This window comes from Pseudorasbora parva, chromosome 10, assembly GCF_024679245.1.
Source record: "Pseudorasbora parva isolate DD20220531a chromosome 10, ASM2467924v1, whole genome shotgun sequence".
NCBI classification, from domain to species: Eukaryota; Metazoa; Chordata; class Actinopteri; order Cypriniformes; family Gobionidae; genus Pseudorasbora; species Pseudorasbora parva.
In genome coordinates, this window is record NC_090181.1 from 32141430 (window position 1) to 32167393 (window position 25964).

General features: G+C 36.9%; 2 protein-coding genes across 3 annotated transcripts in view; both read left to right on the plus strand.

The window, feature by feature from the left end:
• Window positions 1–12307, plus strand: part of snap25b (synaptosome associated protein 25b) — a 58587-nt gene extending 46280 nt beyond the window's left edge. The window contains exons 6-8 of the mRNA XM_067455889.1: window positions 3358–3474; window positions 5888–6032; window positions 11459–12307. Coding sequence (XP_067311990.1) covers window positions 3358–3474; window positions 5888–6032; window positions 11459–11527 — 331 coding nt within the window. The 3' untranslated portion in view covers window positions 11528–12307. The remainder of the gene's footprint in view (window positions 1–3357; window positions 3475–5887; window positions 6033–11458) is intronic.
• Window positions 12308–19105: 6798 nt separating this feature from the next.
• ahctf1 (AT hook containing transcription factor 1) overlaps window positions 19106–25964 on the plus strand; it is a 32049-nt gene continuing 25190 nt past the window's right edge. For both annotated transcript variants that reach the window (XM_067455890.1, XM_067455891.1), the window contains exons 1-2: window positions 19106–19347; window positions 21693–21818. In XM_067455890.1, the coding sequence (XP_067311991.1) occupies window positions 21698–21818 (121 nt within the window). In that variant the 5' untranslated portion in view covers window positions 19106–19347; window positions 21693–21697. The remainder of the gene's footprint in view (window positions 19348–21692; window positions 21819–25964) is intronic.

A 25964-nucleotide genomic window follows, 5' to 3' on the forward strand; every position in this document is an offset into this window, starting at 1 on the left:
AACACCAAAGTAGCTGGAACTGATTGACAACCCCCCTCTGCTACTTAACTGACCAGATCAATATCCCAGGAGTTTAACTGACTTGATGCTATTCTCTGATTAAAAAGGGATCTTTTGTTTGAGCAGTGTACAATGTATAGGAAGATTAATCAGTTATTAATAAAGTTTTAAAGGGTTAGTTCACCTAAAATTTTTAATTCTGTCATAATTTACTCGCCCTTTTGTTGTTCCAAACCTATATTTTGAAGAATGTTGTTAACCAGACAGTTTATGGTATCCATTGACTTCCATCATATTTTTTTTCCCTATGGAAGTCAATGGGTGCCGTCAACTGTCTGGTTGAAAACATTCTTTCAATTATCTTTTGTGTTCAACAAGGGAAAAAATAAACTCATACAGGGTTGGAACAACCAGAGGGCGATTTTGGATGGACTATCTCTTTTGAGAGAATGGGCAGTCACTGTTTAACACATTTTCTTTTGCTTGCTACAGATATTCTTATTAATGGATATTGCTTGAGGGCTTTGGATTGTTTTATTATTTACTGGGAAACTGAATTAAAGTTGGGTGGGAAAAAATGAATTAGTGCACCTTTAAACACAGCATATTCAGTCATGTTTTCAGTAATATCCAAGTGGTCACAGACATTAGTTTCATGAGTTGCAAATGTTATGTTAATGATATTCTGTGTGACCAACTCTTGCATAATGGTGCAGGCACTGCATAAATACTCATGTGAGCAACTGTCACTGGCTGAAAAGTGTTGAACAGTCATCAGCGGTGCAGGTCATCGCCAAAAGCCAGTTGATCGATGAAGTATTTATGAATGTTAACTGTTGGATAGTTTGTTATTCCTTTTATGTATTTGGGGTTGAACTATCAAAGTGTTACAGAACGGAACATTAAATGTATTTTTTTTTTTTTTTTTTTTACTTTTAAAGTCAACATGAAAGGGAATTGACATTTAATTTCTTCGATTCAAAGTTTTTGAATATATAATATTTGATGGGGACAGTTTTAGGCTGGTGCCTGATTTTTTATGCATCAGGAATTTATTGCATTGGGAAAAGTGTTTTTTATATGACAGGTAGTTTGATGGGAAGGCTTGTCCCCTGAAAAGAAAAGTCGTTTCAAAAGTTATACGAGTTATTACATTTTGATCAAAGTTAAATTGGAATAATAAATCATGCACAGTAAGACCAGAAAATGTATTAAGAATGTAATCAAGGGCCATTTTGATTTCATGTTGACTTTAAAATATGGGCAGATGAATGTAATGAACATTTTGGCTTATCTCAGAACTTTTATTCATGTTTCTTTTTAAAGACACGCACATGTGTCTGTGTCAGTAAGGATTAAGGTCATGGTTGAGTCTCACTGCTTCTGGTCAGAGCATTTCATGTTAGCTCCTGCGGTCCCAATGGCAGTGGCTTAAGGCAATGCATACCATAAAATCTCCATGAACAGCCCTAACTTACATAAAAGGTTGAAATAAAAGGTAATAGCTTATAGAAAATCACCTGCATTGCTTAGAGTTGCTGTGAACTTAAGCTTTGTTCAGACAGACTGGTTTATTTGTATATATTTGTATATATATAGAAACTGGATTTCACAGGTATATATAGTTTAAACCTGTGAAATCCAGTTTCTACAAACTTGACTCAAATTGCACTCATATATTGCATGAAATCCAATATAATCCAATATAATATTTTTTTTTAAAAGTGAAATCTGTTTATTCCTTATTTGGCTATCCAAAGAAATATTCTTGGCCTTGTGAATTTTTGTCACATCTTTAAGTAGTTGTGGAAGAAATTATCTTGGGATCATGTGACACTTGAAGGGATAGTTCACCCAAAAATGAAAATTCTGCCATCATTTAGTCACTCTAAAGGTGTTCCAAACCTGTGTACATTTCTTTGTTCTTCTGAACACAAAGGAAGATATTTGGAAGAATGCTTGTAACCATACAGATCTCGGCAGCTATTGACTACCATTATTATTATTTTATTCAGTATTTCTATTTAGCTTAATTTCAATTCTAGTTTTAGTCATTTTAGTACTACCACTAACCTTTAACTTTAAATGCATGAATGTTTCGCCACTCATTATTACATATTTGGTTCATTAGCCACCCGGATCTATTTCTAACACGGATGGATCTCTACCTGTTACGATAATATAAACTCTCCTGATATTACAGTAACAATTACAGAAGTAAATTAATAAAAGCATGTTTACATTAAATAAATCAGGCATATTTTGTTACCTTTTTTGGAGCTTGGTGGGGTTCAGTCTGAGCTGATGTTTTATACCATAATCACTGTCCTCGTCAGAGCTCATTTCCCAGCATGTGACTTATTTTCAACATCTTCAAAATCAATATTTTGATCACTGACAGCTTGTTCAGCTTATCCACCATCAAATGACAGTGATTTGTTCAGTCCTTGCTCTGCAGTAAATCGCTGAGCGGTTTAATTTTTTGCTGACGATTCTTCCTATTCTTTTGTTTTCTGCCTGCGGTAACTGAGTAAAACATACCTTCATCGTTGTGTATCAGACACCACCACCTTGTGGAATAAAGGTTTATTGCACTTATTCTGTCATCAAAGATTCAAATATTGTTGTGCAGAAAACAAGTCACACAGGTCTTTAGTAACATGAGGATGACTAAATGGTGACAATTTTCATCATCTGGTTGAACTGTCCATTTAAGTGATATACTGGATATTGTCTGAACATACAGATCTTACCGAATCACTCGCTAAAGATCGTTTTTGATAATTGAGTGCAGTGTGAACAAAGCCGTAGATCTTTACTGTATGCATACTGTTACTAAATGCAGACTAATTCCTCTTCCCTGCCTCAATGCAATGCATGTTACTTGTTATTGTAAAAGCTTTTCTATTGGTCTATTGATTTCATTTCAAATTTAACAAACTGTATCTAAATGTTTAATGAATGCACATTATACGTTTGAAATAGGTCTATTCTGTACCCTCACTGAGAACATGTTACTTCTGAATGCTTCTCTTTGTCTCTTCACCTTGATAATTGTTGTGAACCTCCTCCAATGAACCTGTCACATCTCCATCAGTGTTTGAGTAATTGTCTGTCATGCCCCATTGTACGTGACTTGTGTACATTAGTTCCAGGAAAGCGATATGCTAGTATGTGTCGTTCATTTATTCATGAACACTTTAAGTGTATGTAATTCCATAACATGCAGATAATCCTGACCACCATTTCCTGTTTTAAGTGTTATATATCTGCATGTAGTTCCTCTAAGTGCATGTCTAGAGTTGTTTAACACCATTCGGATTCTCATCCTCTCTCTCACGTCATGTGGTTGTTCAGGCTGAAAGGTGGTGGACAGTCCTGGGGTAATAACCAGGATGGGGTGGTGTCCAGTCAGCCGGCCCGTGTGGTTGATGAACGTGAGCAGATGGCCATCAGTGGAGGATTCATCCGCAGGTCAGTTAACTATCAACTCAATTCAGATTTTATTAAATTTTGATTCCCAGTGTGTCTGTGTGTGTGTGTGTGTGTGTGTGTGTGTGTGTGTGTGTGTGTGTGTGTGTGTGTGTGTGTGTGTGTGTGTGTGTGTGTGTGTGTGTGTGTGTGTGTGTGTGTGTGTGTGTGTGTGTGTGTGTGTGTGTGTGTGTGTGTGTGTGTGTGTGAGAGAGAGAGAGCGTGCGTGCGTGCGTGCGTGCGTGTGTGCGTACTCTATACATTTTATTCAAGTACTCTATACATTTTTATTCTATACTGCATATTTCATTATTACTCAAATATATAAATTACATATATATTATAATTTAATGTGGTAAAATATATCTGTACACTCTAAAAAATGCTGGGTTAAAAACAACCCAAGTTGGGTTGAAAATGCACCGACCCAACAATTGGGTTGTTTTAACCCAATGGTTGAGTTGTTCTTACCCAGCAATTGGGTTGTCTTAAGCAACATTTAACCCAACCACTGGGTTAAAACAACTCAACCACTGGGTTAAAACAACTCAACCATTGGGTTAAAACAACCCAATTGTTGGGTCGGTGCATTTTCAACCCAACTTGGGTTGTTTTTAACCCAGCATTTTTTAGAGTGTAATAAATCAGTTGATTTAGCAGCACATAATGGCATTTTTATGGCCATTATGACCATTAAGACTTTTTGCATTGTGACCCTATTTTAATGATAATTACGCGAAACTCCAATAATAATGATGGTGTTGATTTATTGATGATGATCTTGATATATGGCATTGATTTTGTTCACATTAATTTCATGTGAAAAAATTATGATTTATTATTTAATTGTAAAGAAAAAAAACTAGGTATTTTTTGTTGTACTATCCTAAATTTGGGCTGATTTAAACAAAAACAAATAATTTTAAAAATAAATGTAATATAATAATATAACGTAGTATGTAAAGTGTAGTGTGGGGTTTAGATGAAATACAATAATACAAGGAAAAAATTTAACTTTTGATGATGAAAACAGTGGGAGTGAACCGAAATGTCTGGAATAAAAATAAAAGTGTAACATGGTCTTATGCTGCGCCCCAAATCCCCTACTTATACTACGCCCTAAAATGATGTACTATTTAGCAGAATATGGGTGTAGTGTAGCAATATATGGGACATATTACTTTGTCATAACTGCATTTTTAAGGGACAGATCTCTTACTCGCCCTTTAAACTGTCCTGTCAATCACCTTGTCACAGTTAAAGTCCTCCACGTTCAATTTTGGACAGAAATGTGGCACATTGTTCTGCCAGTCGTGTGTCTTTCATGTGGAGACTCTCCTCATGTGTTTGCATATTTTTGCATTTAAAATGTAATAACCAAACGTATTTTATAAAAGTACACAATGCTTTTGCAGATGAAATATAATGTGGATAACAACAAATACATATTTTCCTCAGGTTAGATACTGATTATGAATCACTCAAACCCCTTTTTTCTAAACCTCTTTACTTAACCGCCTGACTCACACGTCTGCCATATTTGTAGTTTTACAACAACAACAAAATTGGTGTTTGTAGTTCTAATTGAATCTTTGTCCAGTGGATTATGGGTAATATTAGCCACGTATCTTTGGAATACTAATTTTAACATACTACAATTTGGGACATTAATTCTAATTTTGTGTGCGGTTTAGGATGGATGATATGCGAATTGGGACACAGCGTTTGTATTGACTCGCCAATTCGAGAAAGGGAGTTACCTGTTCTTTCAGACATTATTTCAGACATATCAGCTTTTGTCTGCTGTTGTGTGGTCAGAACCATTTGAGAGACATGCTAGTAAATATGACTGTCAGTCCCAAAAGCTGAGTGTGTGAGCATAGCCTAATTGTACTGTTGTTGTTTTCCTCTATCTAGTGTATCAGCAGTGAGTGTAGCACAGTTGTCAGTGAGTCAGAAGGATCTCTATAATTGTCTGTTGAAGACGGATGTCCGCTTTGTGCCAGACTGTAGCTTCAGGCACGTCAGGGATGGTCATGAAACCACTGAGCTGTTGTTGGTCCGCTGTCTCAAAATATCCTGTGTCAGTCCGCGAAACATAATGAGATGCTCAGCTAGAATCCATATACACCTTAATGGTTTTAGACAGTTGTTCTAGTCATGCTAGTGTAGACAGAATCCATAATGTGAGTAAACAGAATCTCCCACTGTGTCATGTCTTTTTTCTGTCCTGTACAGCCCATCAGGCAGAATAAGATCAACATTAAATCAAAATTGTGTATTATAATATCTAAAAGTTTTTACAATGTCGTTCGTAAAATGGGTTTTCCATGTTGACTTTAATGTGGGGATATTGTGCCCATTTTAATCAGCGCTCTCAATAAATCAAGACTGATTTTTTTATGTTTGTCTTAAGGGTAACAAATGATGCACGAGAGAACGAAATGGATGAGAATTTGGAACAGGTGGGAGGTATCATCGGTAACCTACGCCACATGGCTCTCGACATGGGCAACGAGATCGACACCCAGAACCGTCAAATCGACAGGATTATGGACATGGTAAGATCATGTCATTTTAGGATTGGAGAAATGACTTAACAAAAGAGCTTTAATTCTGACTGCAAAATCTCTCGTGAGAAAATACCTTCTAATAATACCAAAAGATGCTTGTTGGAGCTTGTAAAGTCACATCCCACTGAAAAAATATCCTTTGAGATTAATGTTTGCTCAGAGGCGTTTATTAAAGGGGTCATGAACTGAACTGCAATGTTTCCTGTGGAACACTTATAATGTAAGTATGATTTTTAGAAATAAAAGGTAATTTCCTATACTCTCAGTTTAGCCCTCTGATTTGAACGTTTGAAGGGGCGTGTCTGCTGTGAGACTTCAGTGTAAACGCCCTCTGCTGTGATTGGCTGACATTTTTTGCATATGAAATAAGTATTACATGTTGAACTCTCTCAAAATATTTTACTATTACTGCTGTCCAGATAAACTATTTGTGAAAAGTGTTGATTATGCATTATATTTGATCTGCTCCCTTCGCATGAAAGGTTGTAGCGATGGCGATGGGCATTGTAGCTGATGACAAACATGCCTGTTGAACGCACTCGATTTCTGCACTCTCATGAATGCTTTCATCATAACCAACAGCTCAAACACAATGTAAATAAGAGATTCGTTGTGCAGTGTAGACAGCGTCATTGATTGTAACAAGAATTTTGGCGAGAGTCCACGCTGTGATTGACAGCTCCAGCCATTATAAAGGGAGCTTTGATCACTTTCTGTATATAATCACAATTTAAACAACAGATTATTTTCATGCTACTAAGAGAAACAACACTATAAAAAATCAGGTCTCAAATTGGAAATTTTCAAGTGAATGATCACATCTAAATTTTTCAGCTGAATTGGATTTCTGTGAATTAAATTGCATCAATTCCAACAATTTCAATTCGCCAACTGAAAAATTTAGATGTGATCATCAGTCACCAGGAAATTTTCAATGGGAGACATTTTTTTTTTTTACAGTGAATGTGAAGTTGATCGGTAAGTCACTGGCTTGATTTACTGATGGATAAACAGCAATAAACGAATTTGAGACATTGACTAAATTCAAATGAACAGTAACATATCAGAAATCACTGATCACAGATCAGGTATTGGAATTAACACGGTTACTTAAGGTGCACTATGCAGCTTTTGTCCACTGGAGGGCGCCTATTCATAACAAATGCGTAGTTTGATGACGCAAAGTGTGAGCGCAGCATCTTGGGAGATGTGGTCTTTTCATCACAGCCGGTGAAAAATAGGACTCGGGCAGAAATCACGTTCATGCATGCGGTTATTAACGTTACTGTAGTCTAAAGCAGAGTAGGACCGAGTGTTATGGACCTGAGCAAAGCTGCTGGAGCGATTGTTAAACAAATACCCGCCTTGCGAATACCGGGACTTTTATTATGACGGGACGGGACTCATTTGCCGGGCGCCTGCACAGATCCGCTCTTCCGGTTATGATTTTGAGGTAATGGAGCTCTGTTTATCATATTAGATACATTTAAGTGTGTTTAAAACGATGTTATGACGTTACTCCGTGCGTTCAGTTGTTCACACTGCTAAGAATAAAGCGCTCCTGCCAAATAAAAGCCGAAACCGAGGGTAACGCAGATATGACGCAATTGACAGGCGACTCTCTCAAATGCAATGCTGCAACGTCCCTGTCCTTAGTTAAAATAGCAATTTTCTCAGAATTTACAAATAGTTGGAAACATCTGGGATATTGTAGGTACTCAACTGAACAAAATATATAACACTGGCCTAGTGGTTTTTGGATATTTTCCTGCAAAAATACTACATAGTTCACCTTTAGGTCTAAGGGCCCTATTTTATATGATATGAGTGCATGGTCTGAAGCGCATGGTGCAGTTTAAAAGACAGTTGCGCTTACTCCATGGCGGATTCGCTATACACATGGCGGAATTTGTAAGGGGCTGGAAGGACTGAACGCTTCTCCAGAGAGGAATCCTTTTTTTTTTAATAGTTTAAAATGTTTGTCCGTCCCTGTGTGTGTACGCGCGTTGTGCAACTGCCTATAGGCGCCTTTTGCTAACATGCCCTTAAAATAACAAAAAATAACTAAAATATACTGCACTTTTGGCTTTAGACCAGTTTTTGTTGGTCAATGGTGCTGTCGTTTCAGTTGCCTCAAAATAGCAACGCACCAAACAGATGGGCGCGAGTGCATTTGCTATTTAAAAAAACAGGCGCTGGACGTGAAAATGATAACTGCGTCGAACTGAAACTAGCAAAAAAAACACTTGCGTCGTGCCTGGCCTCGCATTGTGCCGGGTGTATGATATGATAGGGCCCTATATGTTGTGGCATTGCTGTCAGGTCTATATGTTAAAATAAAGTCTCTTTTCAAAGCCTGCACCCAAATGCGACCTATTTACAATCCGCAGAGAACGGTGGGTGGGGCCAAAGATGCGATGGTGTAGAAATATTCGTTGATCTGATTCTGCAGAGGCAGTTTTTCATTGCACTATGACGTCATATTATTATTTTAAACATTATTATTATTATCATCATCAGACATTCCACCTCTCCCAGAAGGTCAGAGAGTCGAAGCCTGCAAATTATGTACAATATACCTGAAGCCGAGGAAGCGAGAGAAGCCGTTTCCACAAGATGTGTATTCAGTCATCTGATCGCAAGTGGTCAGCCAAGACATATTATCGTTCACACCTGTCATTATCAAACATTTCAAATGCGTCTTCTGTGACCACATCCCTCTGACTCGAGGTTGCCAGATAGGCTGCAGGATCCAGCAGGGACATTTGTAGCTGCAGCTGTGGTAACTAGAGCAGATCTGGCAACCAGGATGCCGACGCACTACTGACTTCGTGATAGGTCGATAGGTGGAGGGCGGAGCTTCAGGCCAAAACACAACATGACAACATCAACATCAGTTGAGAGGAACAACAACAACTTTTAAATGACAATATCCTGGCCGGACTACTGTTGTCAGTGATATAAGTATTTGAAATGAACATGATTTCTTAATGTCTAGTGACATATCAGGGCTATTTTATGATTAACTGAAATACATTTTTTACATACAGTTCCTTTAACATAAATAAGTATTATTTAAGAACAGCTCTTGAAACTTCTGGAATCAAAAAATGAGTGGTGGTTCTCGACTTCCAAGGGGACTGCAGGATAACTTAAAAAAAATGTTTTTATAAATATCATGGCTATTAATATAAGTAATAATTATTGTTAGTATATTCAAATAATCAAATTTAATTGAAATGCAAAAAATGATTTATTTTATTTATTTGTTTAATATATTTTATTGAAGAACAGTTCAAGACACAAAGTAAATTGTGGTTAATTAATTTAATATGTCAGAAACTGTTCTTGAAACCCTCTGGAATCACAAAATGAATCATGGTTAAAGGGGTACTTCAGCACTGGGAAGATTAATCTGTATTTAAACTGGGTCATTAATGTAGTAGAAATGTGAAATTATTTTTGAATTTAGTGCTTTCTAGACTGAGAAAAGACAGAAAATGTATTTTTGTCTCATTGGGATGAAAGACAACAATTCCCAAAGCCACCGCTACTGGATTACAGTGACTTAGAGGTTAGATCGGGCTAAAAAAATCAAGCCCGACCCTACCCAAGCCCGTGCACGTTGTGTCCGAGCCCGGCCCGGCCCGACACATTAACTTTAATTATGAGCCCGAGCCCGATTTAAACCCGACCATTGTTCAATCCGTGGGCGTTTTGACGAGAACGAGCCTGTAATGAGCAAAGTGCAGCGAAGCGGACCGGTGAGGCTCATGATAAAACTACATTTAGTTTTCAGTTTTCTCCACAGCGACTGTACAGCCGAATAACATTTTGTTGCAATATTTTCATGTTTAACACTTTGAAACAATCATCATTGTAAAAGCGCTATAGGCTATAAATAAAGTTGACTTGACTCCGCTCAATAATCTGTAGCTTACTTTGTTGTTGCCATTAAACAATGTGTTTTTTCCTTCATATTTATGTTTAAATATTATAATATTATTTTTACATTTCATCTGATTATGATGAGTGAAAAGATGCGAGTGGGTCAGAAATTATTTTGGTGGTTATATTTAGTTTAATATTAAGTTTTGTTTTGTAGAAAGCATTTATTTCGTTTTGTTTAAATTGTATCTTAATTTTAAAAAAGGTTTCTTGCCTGGATTTAATAAATAAAAAGCAAATAGCAGACTATAATCGTGAGGTGAAGTCATGGGAGTGATTGTTTTCATTGCTCATGAACTGGAGCGCGCGTCTCATAAATAAACCGAAACTCAGCAGGCTATACTTGCCTCACAGACATGACAAATATGCGCATAGAAAGCTTGAAATTACCACTTTTAAACAAAACGATTCGAAGATATTTAATTAAGCAAAGTGCAGTGTTGACGCGAGCAGCTCTTGACACAGAGCGTTTCTGTTTATAATGCTGCGCTCCATCACTGCTCGAGCTGTGAGTTAAAGGCGCATTTTTACACTAATCCTGACTAGTACAACTTTGTAGCCTACACATTTGTTTCTTAGTTGTTGTATTAGTTCTTACTTTGCTAAATATACATATAATTTCTGATTATAGCATAGCTTTCTGCCCACCCAATTAGACTAGTAAAGTAGGCTAATGATTAAAAAAACAAACGCTTGATCACGGGCCCGACCCTACCCGACCCGAGGACAGTGCAGGGAAATCTCAGCCCGACCCAGCCCGCGGGTCGGTTCAGGTCAGGTTCGGGCTCGGGCTCGGGTAGAGAATCTAAACTCTACAGTGACTGAGTTCAGAAAGTACAATTAAATACTGAACGTGTGTGTTCAATATAACGATCGAGTTGCCGCGTGAGTCTCACAGCACTAACTCAGATTAGGATTCAGATTACATTTAACGTCATAAATGAGCTGATGAGCTCTGGTGATGAGAGCTGAGGTAATGGCGACCACATTCGCGGCATACATTCACAATGCGTTTTCAGTTCATGCCTTTGGAAGCTTAACTTTCATAGAAATTAATTTGAGAAGTAAAAACACTTACATTGCTCAGCATCCGTTTAAATGAATGCCTGTAGTAGCTGAGCTGTGCTGTAAGTGTGATCTCCATCCCCCATGCGCAAATTGAAAACATGCAGAAATGGCTCTCGCTGCTGGCTGTAGTCTTTAGCCTCTGGGCAAACATTCCACGAGAGGAATTTTTCCAGAAATAAAATGCATAAATCTCTCGTCTCAGGGGAATATAAGAGGGGAGAGCACGATCATTTGAATATACTCCAGGGTTTCTACCGATACAAAGCCATATGCTAATCGCTGAAGTAACTCTTTAATTAATTGAATGTGTCGACTCTCCCGGTTTGTGTTTGAAAACAAGCAGCTCTGTCATAATACTGGAGGAAATGCCTACTGTGTCTATTATCTCTGTCTTCCAGGCTGATTCCAACAAAACCAGGATTGACGAAGCCAACCAGCGCGCCACAAAGATGTTGGGAAGTGGCTAAATCCGTACAAGAAGTGCTTTGTCTCATTTCCCCCCTCCCCGCTGTACCTGCAACAGTGCACATGTGCTTTTACCATGGTACTCACCTGACCGGTTTGCACACATGCACTTATCACCCCCTTAACGCTCTATCTAGAAAGTGTCGTTGTGTGTCTGTCTTATCTGATAGTCTAGTAAATGGTCACATTTACTCTGTATCTTTCTCTCCAAAGGTTAAATGTACATAGTGCATATTTGATGGCTAGAGCTCACATGTGAAGTTTCTTCTTCTTCTTTTTTTGTTGGTTTCTTTGTTGTTGTTTTTTTTAAGTGTATATGTATTAAATATACACAGGTTTTGGATGAAATTTCTTAAAGTTTTCAGTCATCTGTGTGTCCATGCTCTGTGTTTTACTCTATATAAGCCATGCTTCATATTCAGATGTAGCGAGACAGGAGACAGATTAGACTGTGAGGTGCAGGAGATCACATGACTGATTTCTTATCTTAGCCTGCTATTTTGTAATCGCCTTTAGACGGTGTCCAGTAACGATTATTCCACCTGAAGTGGTCATAAATGTATTCAGCGTGTCACTTTCACTTATTATTACCCAAGTCATTCCCGATGTGTAGACATAACTGTACGGCATGGGCATGGTCAGTACATGCATTCGGTTGGAAGTACCACAGTTCTGCAACATCACAATAGTGCCACACTTTTTATTTCTGTACATCTGCATAAATGTGTCAGTTGTTGTAAAATAAGTATAAGAAATGCCAATAAAAACTAAACAAACCTGAATCTATTGTTCGTTTGATCTGATTTAATATCTTCCCAACACGAGCAGAGACAATAGCAGGCGTTTTGACACAGGAGTGTTAGAGTGTCTGTGCGCTGTACTAACCAAGATCCTCTTTGAACCAGAGGCTTTACAAGGATTATGCCTGGCAACGTCACTAAGTACATCCAAATGCTTAAATACACAAGTACACACACACACGCACTGGTTCAACACACACAACATGGATAAACACAAGCACGTGTAAACTAGGTGTTAAGGGACTGCTGTTCAGTGGTGATTATTGAAGTCAGCTGACAGTAATGTACAGCAACATTATTAATGGGCTGAATTTTTTTTAATCATTTGAGAAGATTAACCACCATGACGAACAGATCATATTCATAATTATGATGGAGTAAATAGAGTTTAATATCTTGGATAAAATAATAAACTCATATTTAAATAAAAAAGGAAATATTGATGAAATATACTGTAGGCCTATATAAACAAATACAAAAGTTTATTACACTCCAAATTATATTTATATATAATATATTGTTTTATTATATTAATTATAATTATAATTGTATTAGCATCCCATTCATTGACAGTCATATAAACATTTTTGACAAAACATCTAGCCAGCTTGCAAGTACAGGTTATTTTTAAGGTGATGTGAATGGAAACATTCAATGCAATATTCTTCAAATGATTATTCACTGTAACGACAAGACAAAGGTTATGTAGCTGTTGTGGAAAAATCGAATTAAGAATACCAATCAGCAGCAAATGTTCTCCCATTCACCCATTTAAAACATTTTTTTTTTAAACCTAGTGGTAGCCTAAATATGACTTGAATATGACTTTCAATTTTTAACTAGGAAACTGGTATACGATAATTCTGATAGCACATTAGATTTGATGAATTCGGATATTAGCATATTAGCAGCTCTGTTTCTGCTTCCCTGCCGTGTGTATCCTGACTTGCTGATACACTAGATAGAATACTAGCCTAGAAATCTAGACACACCCTAGCGGCAGCAAATCTAATCTGCCGCGAGTGTCGTCTAGCAACTCTCAATTCAGTTCTGTTGTAAAAAAAACAAACTCTGGTCGGGCCAATCACATCGTGTATAGAGTCGGTGGGCGGGGCTTAACATAATGACAGCAGAGTTGCGCTTGCGCGCTTGTAAACACAGAAACTGGTGAACGACGGTCTTTTGAATCAGCTTTGGCCTTGACTCTGGAAGACTTGGAGTTGAGCTTTTCTCTGAGAAAAGAACAAAGAACGGCACTGAAGTCATTTTTAGTCCGTTTTTGAAGTCAATTTTGTCGACTGGCGAGCATTTAATCTACTAACTCAATAGGTTAATTTTATTGCCATTGTGTAAATAATAATCAATTTTAATTCTGCATCACTTTTTATAGAAAAATCTTATATAACAAAATCCTTTTTTTAAGAAACTGAACTACAGGGATGCTGATCAACAAACATGTCTGACTTGTGACGCTAGTTAAGCTAATTATATTAAACAATCTGGATGTGCCAGGTTGACCAGTTAAGCAGCAACATGAATACAGCTTTTTGCTATTCTCTTTGTTGAGGAGAACGAAACACAATGCTGTTATCAGATGGAGATAATGTCCTCTGCTGTCCAATCTGAAAAGGATGTTCTCAATCATGCAGCCTAACTTTCATATAGCACACTTATTGCACAACCTGAAGAGCAAAACACACATGAAGCATTGTCAGCCAAGACTGCACTATCACTCTGCTATTATCAGAGCCGTGCTTCTCTGCTCTACATTCTCTTGATGATTTTCTTCTACCAAACCCCATTTGTGGAAAAGCATTTGCCAGATATGCATCAGTGACTTTTAGATGTACACTGATAGAGTATTCTACACTGTTAAGTAAGAAAATAGTATCTAGGGGGGATGCTGACATCAGACCGCAAAATGAAAAGACCAATACTCAAATATATTATTAAAATGGCCATTTCACAGCCACTCTGCAAAAATATATTATTTTTAATGAATATTCCTTTCACAATATTGCATTTTCTCTCACCCTTTTCATGAGTGTAGCGCCAAGTGTGTTTTTGTGAGAAAAAATATTTTCAAGCTGGCTCTGTTCAATTTTCCGGGAATAAATAAATCACGTATGTCATTATGGAAATGCTAAGATTTTTCAAAACAAGATTTACTTGATGCAGTAATGCAAAATGGAAACTTAAGTGTACTTGTTTTAAGAATAAATAAACTGTGCTTATATTCAATACAACTGATGAATATAATAACTTATTTTATGTTAATGTATTACAATATATAATGTAATTTATTATATAATGTAGTTCATTTATTTTCTGTTTTTGTTCTAGAAAACAAGTTAAAATGCTTATTAGTGTATGTAACTTTACTTCATGTAAATACTGATAAATACATAAATAATGGTCATTTTTGCTGTATCAAAAATGAGCTATTGCTATTACTGGTCAGAAATAGGCAGTGTTTGGAGTAAGGACATTATCATATGTGAGCAATGTGTTGGCAAGATCACTCAAAAAATGTTCTGTCATGTTAAAATGTGTATATATGCTCAAATTAATTGTAATCTTTCTGAATGCATATAAGCAGCCTCAAAGATGACACACAAAAGGAACAAAAGCCAGACGATATTTCAGGTTCTTCAATAGCAAATACATTTTTTGTTAATATTCTTAAATTAATTTCCGTCAGAGATTTCTATATTAATTATCCTGCTATCTAAGGCTGAAATGTCACCTGTGGTCTGTAACCTTATTTAGCGTGTGAGGCAGATGGGATGTTACAATTATTTGATACTGTACATCATTTGCTCTTCAGCGTGCAGGTGCTGATTGAACAGGATCATTATTCAGCGATTGACACCCACTCTCAGCACCCTCTCTTCTGAGTCACAGCCCTCCGCTGGCCTGTTCTTCATCTCAAAGTGCATGTCTCTCCCAGCCCACCTCCTCATCGCCCCCTTTGCATCTCGCATCCCCTGTTCACGCTTCTATACACATACTATCTCCAGCGTCGTTTTGCCAACTCATAAACAAATGCTGACAGCAACTCCAAAGGCTCTCCAACTCTGACTCACTGGCTTTTTGTAATAGTCTGAATGCATTTGTACATCATATATCATTTGAATAATGATATAAATACACAAACACTTGCACATATCCCTCAGTGCAAAGCTTACATTAACACTGTGGTTATAGAAGTATTAATGCATCTTTCCAGAGATTCGTATATTTATTCACTCTGACAAACCAGTGATGGGGAAGATGAGGAAGTGTAGGGGGAAGGGAAAAGGGGATTGCATAACCTTAGAGCTCCATCTTTGCGTTAAGTGGCCTTAAGAAAAGGAAAAGGAGATAACAGAGGAGAAAAGAAATTTAAAAAAAAGCAGGAGAGAGAAAAGAGCCTTTTACCCTTATAGTAAAAGGTGCAAGATTAAAATTAGGCTACAATAAGAGGTGTGAAAATCTATCTATCTACAAAAAATTATATTTACAGATTACTTGAAAATAAGTTTTATACAGCTTAGCTCCTCCCAACAAGGACCATTAGAAAGGTAAATAAATACAGAACAGAAAAAAAACAGACATCAAAGAGAATACAAATATATATTTCCATAAGCAATTCACCATAAATTTACATCACACAATGTGTTAAAAAATGCATTATTTAAAATATAAAAACTTGTATAGATGTTATATATATATATATATATATATATATATATATATATATATATTGGATTTCATGCAATATATCACACACACACACCCTCACCTAAAGGATTATTAGGAACACCATACTAATACTGTGTTTGACCCCCTTTCGCATTCAGAACTGCCTTAATTCTATGTGGCATTGATTCAACAAGGTGCTGAAAGCATTCTTTAGAAATGTTGGCCCGTATTGATAGGATAGCATCGTGCAGTTGATGGAGATTTGTGGGATGCACATCCAGGGCACGAAGCTCCCGTTCCACCACATCCCAAAGATGCTCTATTGGGTTGAGATCTGGTGACTCTTGGGGTCATTTTAGTACAGTGAACTCATTGTCATGTTCAAGAAACCAATTTGAAATGATTCAAGCTTTGTGACATGGTGCATTATCCTGCTGAAAGTAGCCATCAGATACATGGTCAGAAACAATACTCAGGTAGGTCGTGGCATTTAAACAATGCCCAATTGGCACTAAGGGACCTAAAGTGTGCCAAGAAAACATCCCCCACACCATTACACCACCACCACCAGCCTGCACAGTGGTAACAAGGCATGATGGATCCATGTTCTCATTCTGTTTACGCCAAATTTTGACTCTACCATCTGAATGTCTCAACAGAAATCGAGACTCATCAGACCAGGCAAAATTTTTCCAGTCTTCAACTGTCCAATTTTGGTGAGCTTGTGCAAATTGTATTACTCTTTTTCCTATTTGTAGTGGAGATGAGTGGTACCTGGTGTGGTCTTCTGCTGTTGTAGCCCATCCGCCTCAAGGTTGTGCATGTTGTGGTTTCACAAATGCTTTGCTGCATACCTCGGTTGTAACGAGTGGTTATTTCAGTCAAAGTTGCTCTTCTATCAGCTTGAATCAGTCGGCCCATTCTCCTCTGACCTCTAGCATCAACAAGGCATTTTCGCCACAGGACTGCCGCATACTGGATGTTTTGCCCTTTTCACACCATTCTTTGTAAACCCTAGAAATGGTTGTGTGTGAAAATCCCAGTAACTGAGCAGATTGTGAAATACTCAGACCGACTGGCACCAACAACCATGCCACGCTCAAAATTTCTTAAATCACCTTTCTTTCCAATTCTGACATTCAGTTTGGAGTTCAGGAGATTGTCTTGACCAGGACCACAACCCGGGCCGGTGCGTATTTCACAATCTGCAGTTACACACACACACACACACGTGTGTGTGTGTGTGTGTGTGTGTGTGTGTGTGTGTGTGTGTGTGTGTGTGTGTGTGTGTGTGTGTGTGTGTGTGTGTGTGTGTGTGTGTGTGTGTGTGTGTGTGTGTGTGTGTGTGTGTGTGATCAGCATAATCAGATACAATACTGTGTACTTTAAATTATAGTATGGTGCTGATTGCTTACCATATTTATATATTTCGACATAGTATTTACTGTAGACTACATGGTACTCCCAAATTATTTTAAGAGTACCAAAAATGGTACACAGTGGGATCTAAATTTGGGATTTAAAATAGAATTTACTCTGGGAATAAACAGAAAGTTTTATGATTAACCAGTAGAAATTAAAAACATTTAATAACGTTTTTAATAAATAAAGATTATGCATTATCATATTTTACACTATTTTTTTCTTCTTAATGCTATTTTAATGTAAACAAACACAAGTTCCAACCTTATCAAGTGATGTTTGCACATGAGATATGTTAATGACTGACATCTAGTGTTCAAAGGGAAGTAGTAGTTCTCCAGGCAACTTCCTTACTGTAACAAGCATGTATAGACAGAGCACAACACGGTTTTACAAATTCTGACAATGGAAGAAAAACAAGGAAACAAACAGGGTCAACAGCCAAGAAGAGGTGGACGGGTACTACAGAGGCAAAACAGTGGAAGTGGTAAAAGAGGCCATGATTTGCCACTTTGAATACTGTGGACCATGTTCTCAATCATGACCTTATGGCAGAGACAGGTCAAAAGGTGCAGCTAAATGTTGGGAGAACAACCATTGCATCAATCATTCAAACATTTGTAGACAGAATGGGGATATAATCAGACTTGACTGTAATTTAATAGTAAATACTGTAATGCTATATTAGTCCACTTGCATTTTACATTATACAGAAAATATATTTTATAAATACATAATGTAACACACATACAGAATGTGCTTGTGTCTCTGTGTGTCACTGAGTATAGTCTTGTCTTTTTCTTTATATCGCAATGCTATGTAATTTGTTGACAGACCAACAGTAAAAGTGAATCTGTGAATCTTGTCCAGTCTCTTTCAATCAATATCCCACACAGAGTAGGCCTCATCTGTGTTGAAGTGTATGCCATAAAGATAAAATGCAGCAGTCCTGTGAATTTTCAATCATAATTGTAGGTATAGTTTACAAAATACTGACAAGAGTACACTGTTATATTGACAACATGACTAAGAATTTTGACTATCTAACAATGACACAAGGACATGTCTTTCTGATGGCACTGATATGTTCAGTGACATAAATAATTAGGTTGAAGAGATGAATTTAGGATTTAAAACAGTTACAGGCTTTTGCAGATAATCCATTGTGTGTGATTGTTTGTACGAATTGTTTTGCGATAATTGCGAAATGCACTTACTGGTTTTCACATCTTTAGGATGATTCAAGAAGTAGCCTGAATAAGAAAAACTGTAACGTAAAAGCACAAATTGATGTAGTTACTGTGTTTTTAAGTGTGTGGATTTGTATCATTATTAATATTAAAAGTGTTCATGTTTATTTGTATGAAGATCTTTACCCAGATACTAATTAAATTTAGTGTAAGCAATTAAAACCACTGTGGGATTTAATATTAGGAAACAAAACAATACAAAATCACGTCTAAAATTTACTATTTGCACAGCAATGATTATGAGAAATGCACTCTCATCTTTTAATAAGCGCCTTCAATAACAAATGCGCAGTCAAGGACAGGATAATATCCTTGATCCTGAGGATATGAAAACCCCTGTAATTTCCCTGGTCAAGGGCAGCCGCCTTAAATCTCGCGATACTATTTGTAGCGCGGGATTTGGCTGAAGCAGATGAATGCGCAGTAGTCGTTCTGCAGCGCTGTGGAAATGGCGCCTGCGTTCAAGCAGCAGTAGTCGGCAGTTATTACGTTTTGCACTGAAGTCACTGGAATTTAAGTTTTTTCTTTGTTACTGCTTTAAAGTTCAACACAACTAGACTACGAGAGTTTATCCGTACGAACTGAGTCCGGATTATGACCGGAAAAGAGTTGCCACGAAAGTCGTGTTTGAATCCAGTTTTCTTGAGGGCCGTCACCAGCGCGCAGGTACAACGCTGTTGTATGTGATCATTTTCAGCTGTTTATGTCATATTAGGATATTCGGTAGCGGTGTGTGTGTTTCTGAGGCTCAAGGCGTATTAACACTCATTTAAGTGGCTTCCTTAGTGTTAAAAGCGGGGTTGATTTAGTCTCGTGTTGTGACCGTTAGCTAACGTTTTCTTTAGCCTGTGCGGCTAATATGAAGGGCTCATGGTATCAGCCTGCGTGGGCTCAACTCACGCAACAACACGGCTTTGTGCGAGACGTATGCTTTATTACACATCGCAGTATGCTTTTTAAACTAATTAATGTCTTGTCGTCGTTGCAATTCGAGTCTGTTTTTTGTTTTTATTTGTGTTATGTGTTTGTTATTAACAGTACAATTTCGTTGCTAGCTGTGCTAATGACGTGCTGTGGTTGACAGAACAGAAACTTTCCAGCAAAGGCTACGCTACAGACCATGCAAAGTGATTGTTTTATGTAAACTATGCAAGGGACGGCACTGAAAGGACGCGTTTATTTTTCCTGGAGAAGAAAGCAGTGGTTGTCAGCTATCGTTTGAATGTATTTGAATGCACTTTGACGAGTTCTGCTAAGTGACAGTGCACGTTATGACAAACCATAACGCCAGGTTTACCGTAATATAAAGAAACAGAAATGTCCGCAGATACCTGTTTTAGCGTACTTGATCTAGTATTGTCTTATCTTGGGAATAAAGCTGGATTTCAGGTCTCGTTTTCGCCATGTGTGTTTCACGCATGGGTGGGACATGTATTCTGCGCGGGCACATGGATGAGTCCTATAGGCTGCATCTGTTTTCATTAGATGACCATCCTTTTCCAGGGGGCACTGTTGCATGAGCCAATGGTTTTGAACTTGTACAGAACCAGACTGTAAGCCAACCCTTGGACTGCTGACTCCATCAGTACTTGCAATTACTCTCATTACAAACTGTATTTCATTTGATAATATCTTCAAATTTTCTTTTAAAAACGTTTTCTTTTTTTAAGGATGTCATCTTCATAGGTCCCTAAACCATTTCACTTGTAAAATAGCTGTTATTGTGGGAAAACGTTTCCTAGTCTAGTACACAGACTTTCAGCTAATCTTATTAGTCACATGATGTGCTTTTTTCCCCCCAAGATAGTGTTATCGTGGTTATATCTTAAGGCTGGGTAAACATAAAAGACATGTTGTAAACATCCTGGTCTTCTACATTAGAATGGTCAGGCACCTGTCCTAATAATTACGTTTTTAAAAAATGTGTGGTGGTTTTGTATCATTTAAAAATAAATTACTTTAGACATTTCGTAGTTATTCAAATGACCAGTTTAATTAGAATATCATCTAGCTTTTTTACTTTTTACTTGTAAAACATGAGTGGAATGACAACAAACACACATTCTTTATTCACAATTAAGTCTTTCAAACAAAACAAACATGTTATGAGTAATTGAGGTCAACCAACAGTGGCTTTTACCGATAACTAGGTTGGGTCGCAGAACTTGCAAATAACAGATTAATCAACCAATAGTTTTCAAAATGGATACTGGATAAAAACAACAACATAACACTCATAGTAAAACAAAAATTACTATGTTAAAATTTCATAATTATATTGCAAAGATAAATAAACAGTACTGAGCAATAAAAAATTGCTAAATATTGTATAAAATTAAATGTTCGCCAAAACAAATTCCATAGAAAATATTATAAACATTTAAAATATTATGTTTCTTTAGCTATAACCTAGAAACATACATGCACATTTATCAGGTAACACTTTGCAAGTCCCATTTGTTAAGGAATTCAGCTTACATCATTATGCAAAATACATTTTTACAGCATGTATTAATATTTTAGCAAAAACAGTGTACATGGATCATTCATGGTAGTTCATAGTGCATTATCTAAGGTTAACAGACAAATTAAAACTCAAAAATGTATTGGTAAATGTTGAAATTTAACAATAACCATTACTTCTACAGCATTGCGTTTTGTTTTTACATGTTAGCAGAGATATGTTTTTCTCCTGGCTCTCTGACCATGAGCTCATCTGTATAATAGACTACAGACCCACCAGTTGATGATCAGTGTTTTATTGTATTTTTGGAGGAAACACAACTGTGCTGGACACATGTGGCAACTGCTCCATTGGAGGCCCAAAAGACCTGACAACTGCTGTTGTGAAAGGGGTTCTTTGTCCGTAGTCTTTGTCCGAGTGATGTTTGATCATGATTTTTGTACTACGTTAAAACGCATTTTTTTTCCCCTTCAGTTTAAATAGTTATATTGTGTGCCTGATGTTTCAGGGCAAACATATTGACTTTTATCATGTGTTCTCTCTTCAGTAAGCATGCGTGACCTGGCAGCCCAAGTCACCAGCAGCTTGCTGCGCTTCCCAGAGGTAACGATAGACGCTCTGGGGGAGGATGAAGTTACGCTCGACTCTGTGCTGCATGGGAGATTTACTGTTGGTAAGTATTGTTTTGCACTGAAATGTTTTGATGATCCCAAGTATGAACCTCTTTCATGTTAGGGATGATTCAACCAATAATGGGATTATTAATAAGGCTGTGCGATATTCAAGAAAAATGTGAGATGCGATTTTTGTTAAATAAAGCAATATTCAATATGTGATATGATATTGCTTTAAGTGTGTAAAATCTATTTAAAAACAGACTGATACCATTTTATTTATTTCACAATCTTTCTTGGAAAAGAAAGCATTGCTACAACTAGACATGTGCCGATTTTCGATAATGCGATTTATCACGATAATGAATATGCACGATATTGTTATCGTGGGCACTTTAAAATATCGTAAATAATAATTTATTAACAATTAATACTTTTTTATAATGCACTCAAGAATACTTTGCCCATCAACCGTATAAATGCTCAACATCGCTGTATTCTGCGTCGAAGGGACACACGCTCAGATGTAAATGAGAAGCACATGAACGAGTGAAGGAGACGTGCTGCTGAAGTGCCGCTCACTGACAGCAGAGGGCGCTGATGAACTGCAGAATGCAGCGCTTGCCCCGGAAACCCCGCAAACAAAAGAAACCCCTGTAGTTTTTAAAACAACCATTTGTTTTTTGTAATCTCAATGTTGTTCATCACAGCACCAAATACTTAATACTTAAAGACTTAATAGGCTATTTATTTTCAAACTTAAACATTGTTTTAATCTGGACTACAACATGCCCTAATGATTATAACTGTTCTAATTATTTGTTATTGTTTAGTAAAACTTTGAGATACGACTTCATTAGTTAACATGTTAATTCATTATTACCAAACTGACAATGAAAAATACTTATAAAGAATTAATCATTCTAAGTAATGTTCATTTCTTAGTTACTGTTTAATAACATTAAAATCAAAATCAAAATAACTTTTTTAATGGACCTAAGATAAAACTAACAATGATCAGTATTTCTTAACTAACATTACCAAAAACATTCTACTTTCTGTAAATGGTAAATGGACCGCATTTATATAGCGCTTTCAACAGACCCTATGGCCATCCAAAGCGCTTTACATATCGCCTCACATTCACCCATTCATACACCGAAAGCGATGTCAGCCATGTAAGGCACCATCCAGCTCGTCGGGAGCAGCTGGGGTTAGGTGTCTTGCTCATGGACACCTCGACACTTGGTCAGATGGAACCGGGGATCGAACCACCAACCTTCTGGTTTGTAGACAATTTACATGAACCACTGAGCCACTGCCGCCCCAAATGTAGCTATTGCTCAATCTTAGTAAATGCATTAAATAATGAGACCGTATTGTAATTTGTTAGTCTACCTGTTGTTCTTTATAGACTAATTCTTTTGCACTTTAATCTGTTTGAAAATTGTACTTTTACAGCTCTGAAAAAAAATCAAGAGACTACTTAACATGATTTCTCATTGATTACTCAATGTTAAGTGGTCTCTTAATTTTTTTCCAGAGCTGTATATATTTTTGGTGCATTATTGTATTTAAACATTCAGTTATTTTTGTTATTACAAAAATAGTTCTTAAAGCTGTTATGCTATGGCAACACTTTTTTTTGCTACTTATTTCAATATCGTGATGATATCGTATATCGTGATAAAACTTCAGCAATTAATCGCAACATGAAAAATTGATATCGGCACATGCCTAGCTACAACTTTTGAAAGTGACCAGCAGTTTTTTTCCAAAAATCTAATGTCACAAATCTGACAATATACTTTTAACATCAATGTAAACAACCAAAAAGATTGAATGCCAATATTTAAATACCAAAAACTCTTTGCTCGACTTAGTAATATAGTTATATCAACCTAAAACTTAACATCTAGAAGATCCAGGAAAACAAAGACACCTGAACTAGTGGTGGATGGTTATTTTAAGTTATCTTTAAATAAATATAAGAACTACAAGCAATAGGACAAATACAATAAAACGAAGATACAAATAAAATAAACCGTGCTTTAAAGTTGTTTCGGTGGGCCTAAATTAGATCTATTTAACTGTAGCATTCAAGTAAGAAACAATACAGAAACTAAATAATCGAATGTAAAACTAAAACACTGTAGTCTTCATATGAATTAACACTGATTCATAAAAAAGCTACAAAAGTTATTCATGTCAAAGCACTAGAAAAATAAATTCTCTTTTTCTTTTGTTATTTGACAGACTCCGCCACAGGAGTACCCATGGAGTAGTATTGCATTCTTGATATTTCAGAAGAGTCTTTAGTTTTATCATATTTATAAAACATAAACATTTTCAGAAAACAGCCGAACTCTTGGAGATGTGTAGTGAGCGGCGTTTAATGCACAATACGTTCTTGGCATTATCCCTCTGGATAATTTTCTATCCAACATACGTTTGTGTTTGCATTACATCCACCATTATATGCACATGCACCGATTGCCAACAAAACACAGGCATTTGATACAGTTTCACTTAGTTTCAACTCATGACAGGGAACCAATAAACACATTTGCAGAACTCTGTTGCTGTTCTGGAAAAAACAAACTCCATCCAATTTTGAACACTGGGTTATTTTGGAAGCTGAACAATCTTTCCCTCACAACCAGAAACACACTTCTTTAGTAACATAGTTGATTTTGTAGTCTAAAAACAAAATGCCAAAACTGGCACGGCTCCATAACCCAAATGAAGCTTGATGCGTGCTCCACATGCACTCATCCGGAAAAAATGTCCATACAAGCAATTCCACCTATTATTTCCTCACACAGGCCCATAGTCGAAAAAAAACTTTCTGCAATTTTTTTCGAATCCGGAAGGAGTCTATTAGGGAGATAAATACCGTCATATAGCCAACATTTACAAAACAAAAGGCCAAGTTTAGCATGAGAAACCACCTCTTTGTGTTCATAAGTCAGAATGCATGAAATGTAGGGCCACACAATTAATCGAACCGCAATCGCGATTTGGGTAATGTGTGATTATGAAAGCTTAATGGCTGCGATTTTAATTAAATAAATGAATGCCCAGTGTGTTCATGAAGAGCTGCTCTGTGATCAGGAGTAATGCTGCTCTGTCAGAAAGACTGCGAGTTTGAGTCGCTTATAATGTGCGTTTGAAAAAGCAACAGGAGTCACACATCTTCACAAACTAGTGAAGCATTCATAAACCTGTTCAACAAAAGACGACGTTTAATAATGTGTTTTACCTCACTTCATATCGTCAGTCAAGTGTTTGTGAGCTGATGTGGCAGGCGATGCATTTTATAGTATTCTATACAGTGATGTCTGTGTCAATCAGAACTGCATTATAATATACTTTATTATTATGAAAATACCCTAGACGGCTTGAAGAACTCAAATACACCATATTTAGCTGCAGCTGTGTTTATTGTAATCATGTTTAATCAAAGCGTTTCTATCTTCTGTTTATTTATCTTACAGCATTAGCTTCACATAAAGGATTTCCTGAAAACCAACGTCATTACTGCTCTGAGGCAAATGTGGCTTTTCCGCTCGAGGGCGCCCTCTGGCCTTCAGTATGAATTAAACTTTTAGTTAATAAATAATAACAGGGTCCCCGCGGAGTCTTAAAAGTATTAAATTTCCAAATCAAAATATAAGGCCTTAAAAAGTCTTAAATTCGCAGAAGCACTGCGTTCTAGCTCTTAAATAATGTTTAACAGGTCTTAATTTTCCTACGTCCATGTAACGCTACCTCATTGAAATGCTCTCGCCTCCCGCAGCATGCGCGCACGTGTGTGTGTGTGTGTTTGTTCTGTGGTGTTTGTAGTTCTTTCTTTCGCTAGACCAACTATTGTTCGCTCTATTACAACTACAAATTAGACAAGCATGCCACATGTATTGCAGCAAATCAGCTTTCGTGTTATTGGCACGAGCCTCTTTCTGATTGTACCCCACAGACGCATAAAACGGATTTTATTCTTCAGCTGAGTCTGACGGTTCTTGCAGTTCCGCGATCGTGAACGCGAAGGCGAATCTTTATCAACATCTTGCTTACTGACCAAATAAAACTGTAATATACCCGATTGCACTAAAATAGTTAATAATGGGGAAACAGCACTTACACTTAAAGGAACACACCAACTGTTTTAGAAATAGGGCTTATTCAACTTTGGTACTTTGCTACAT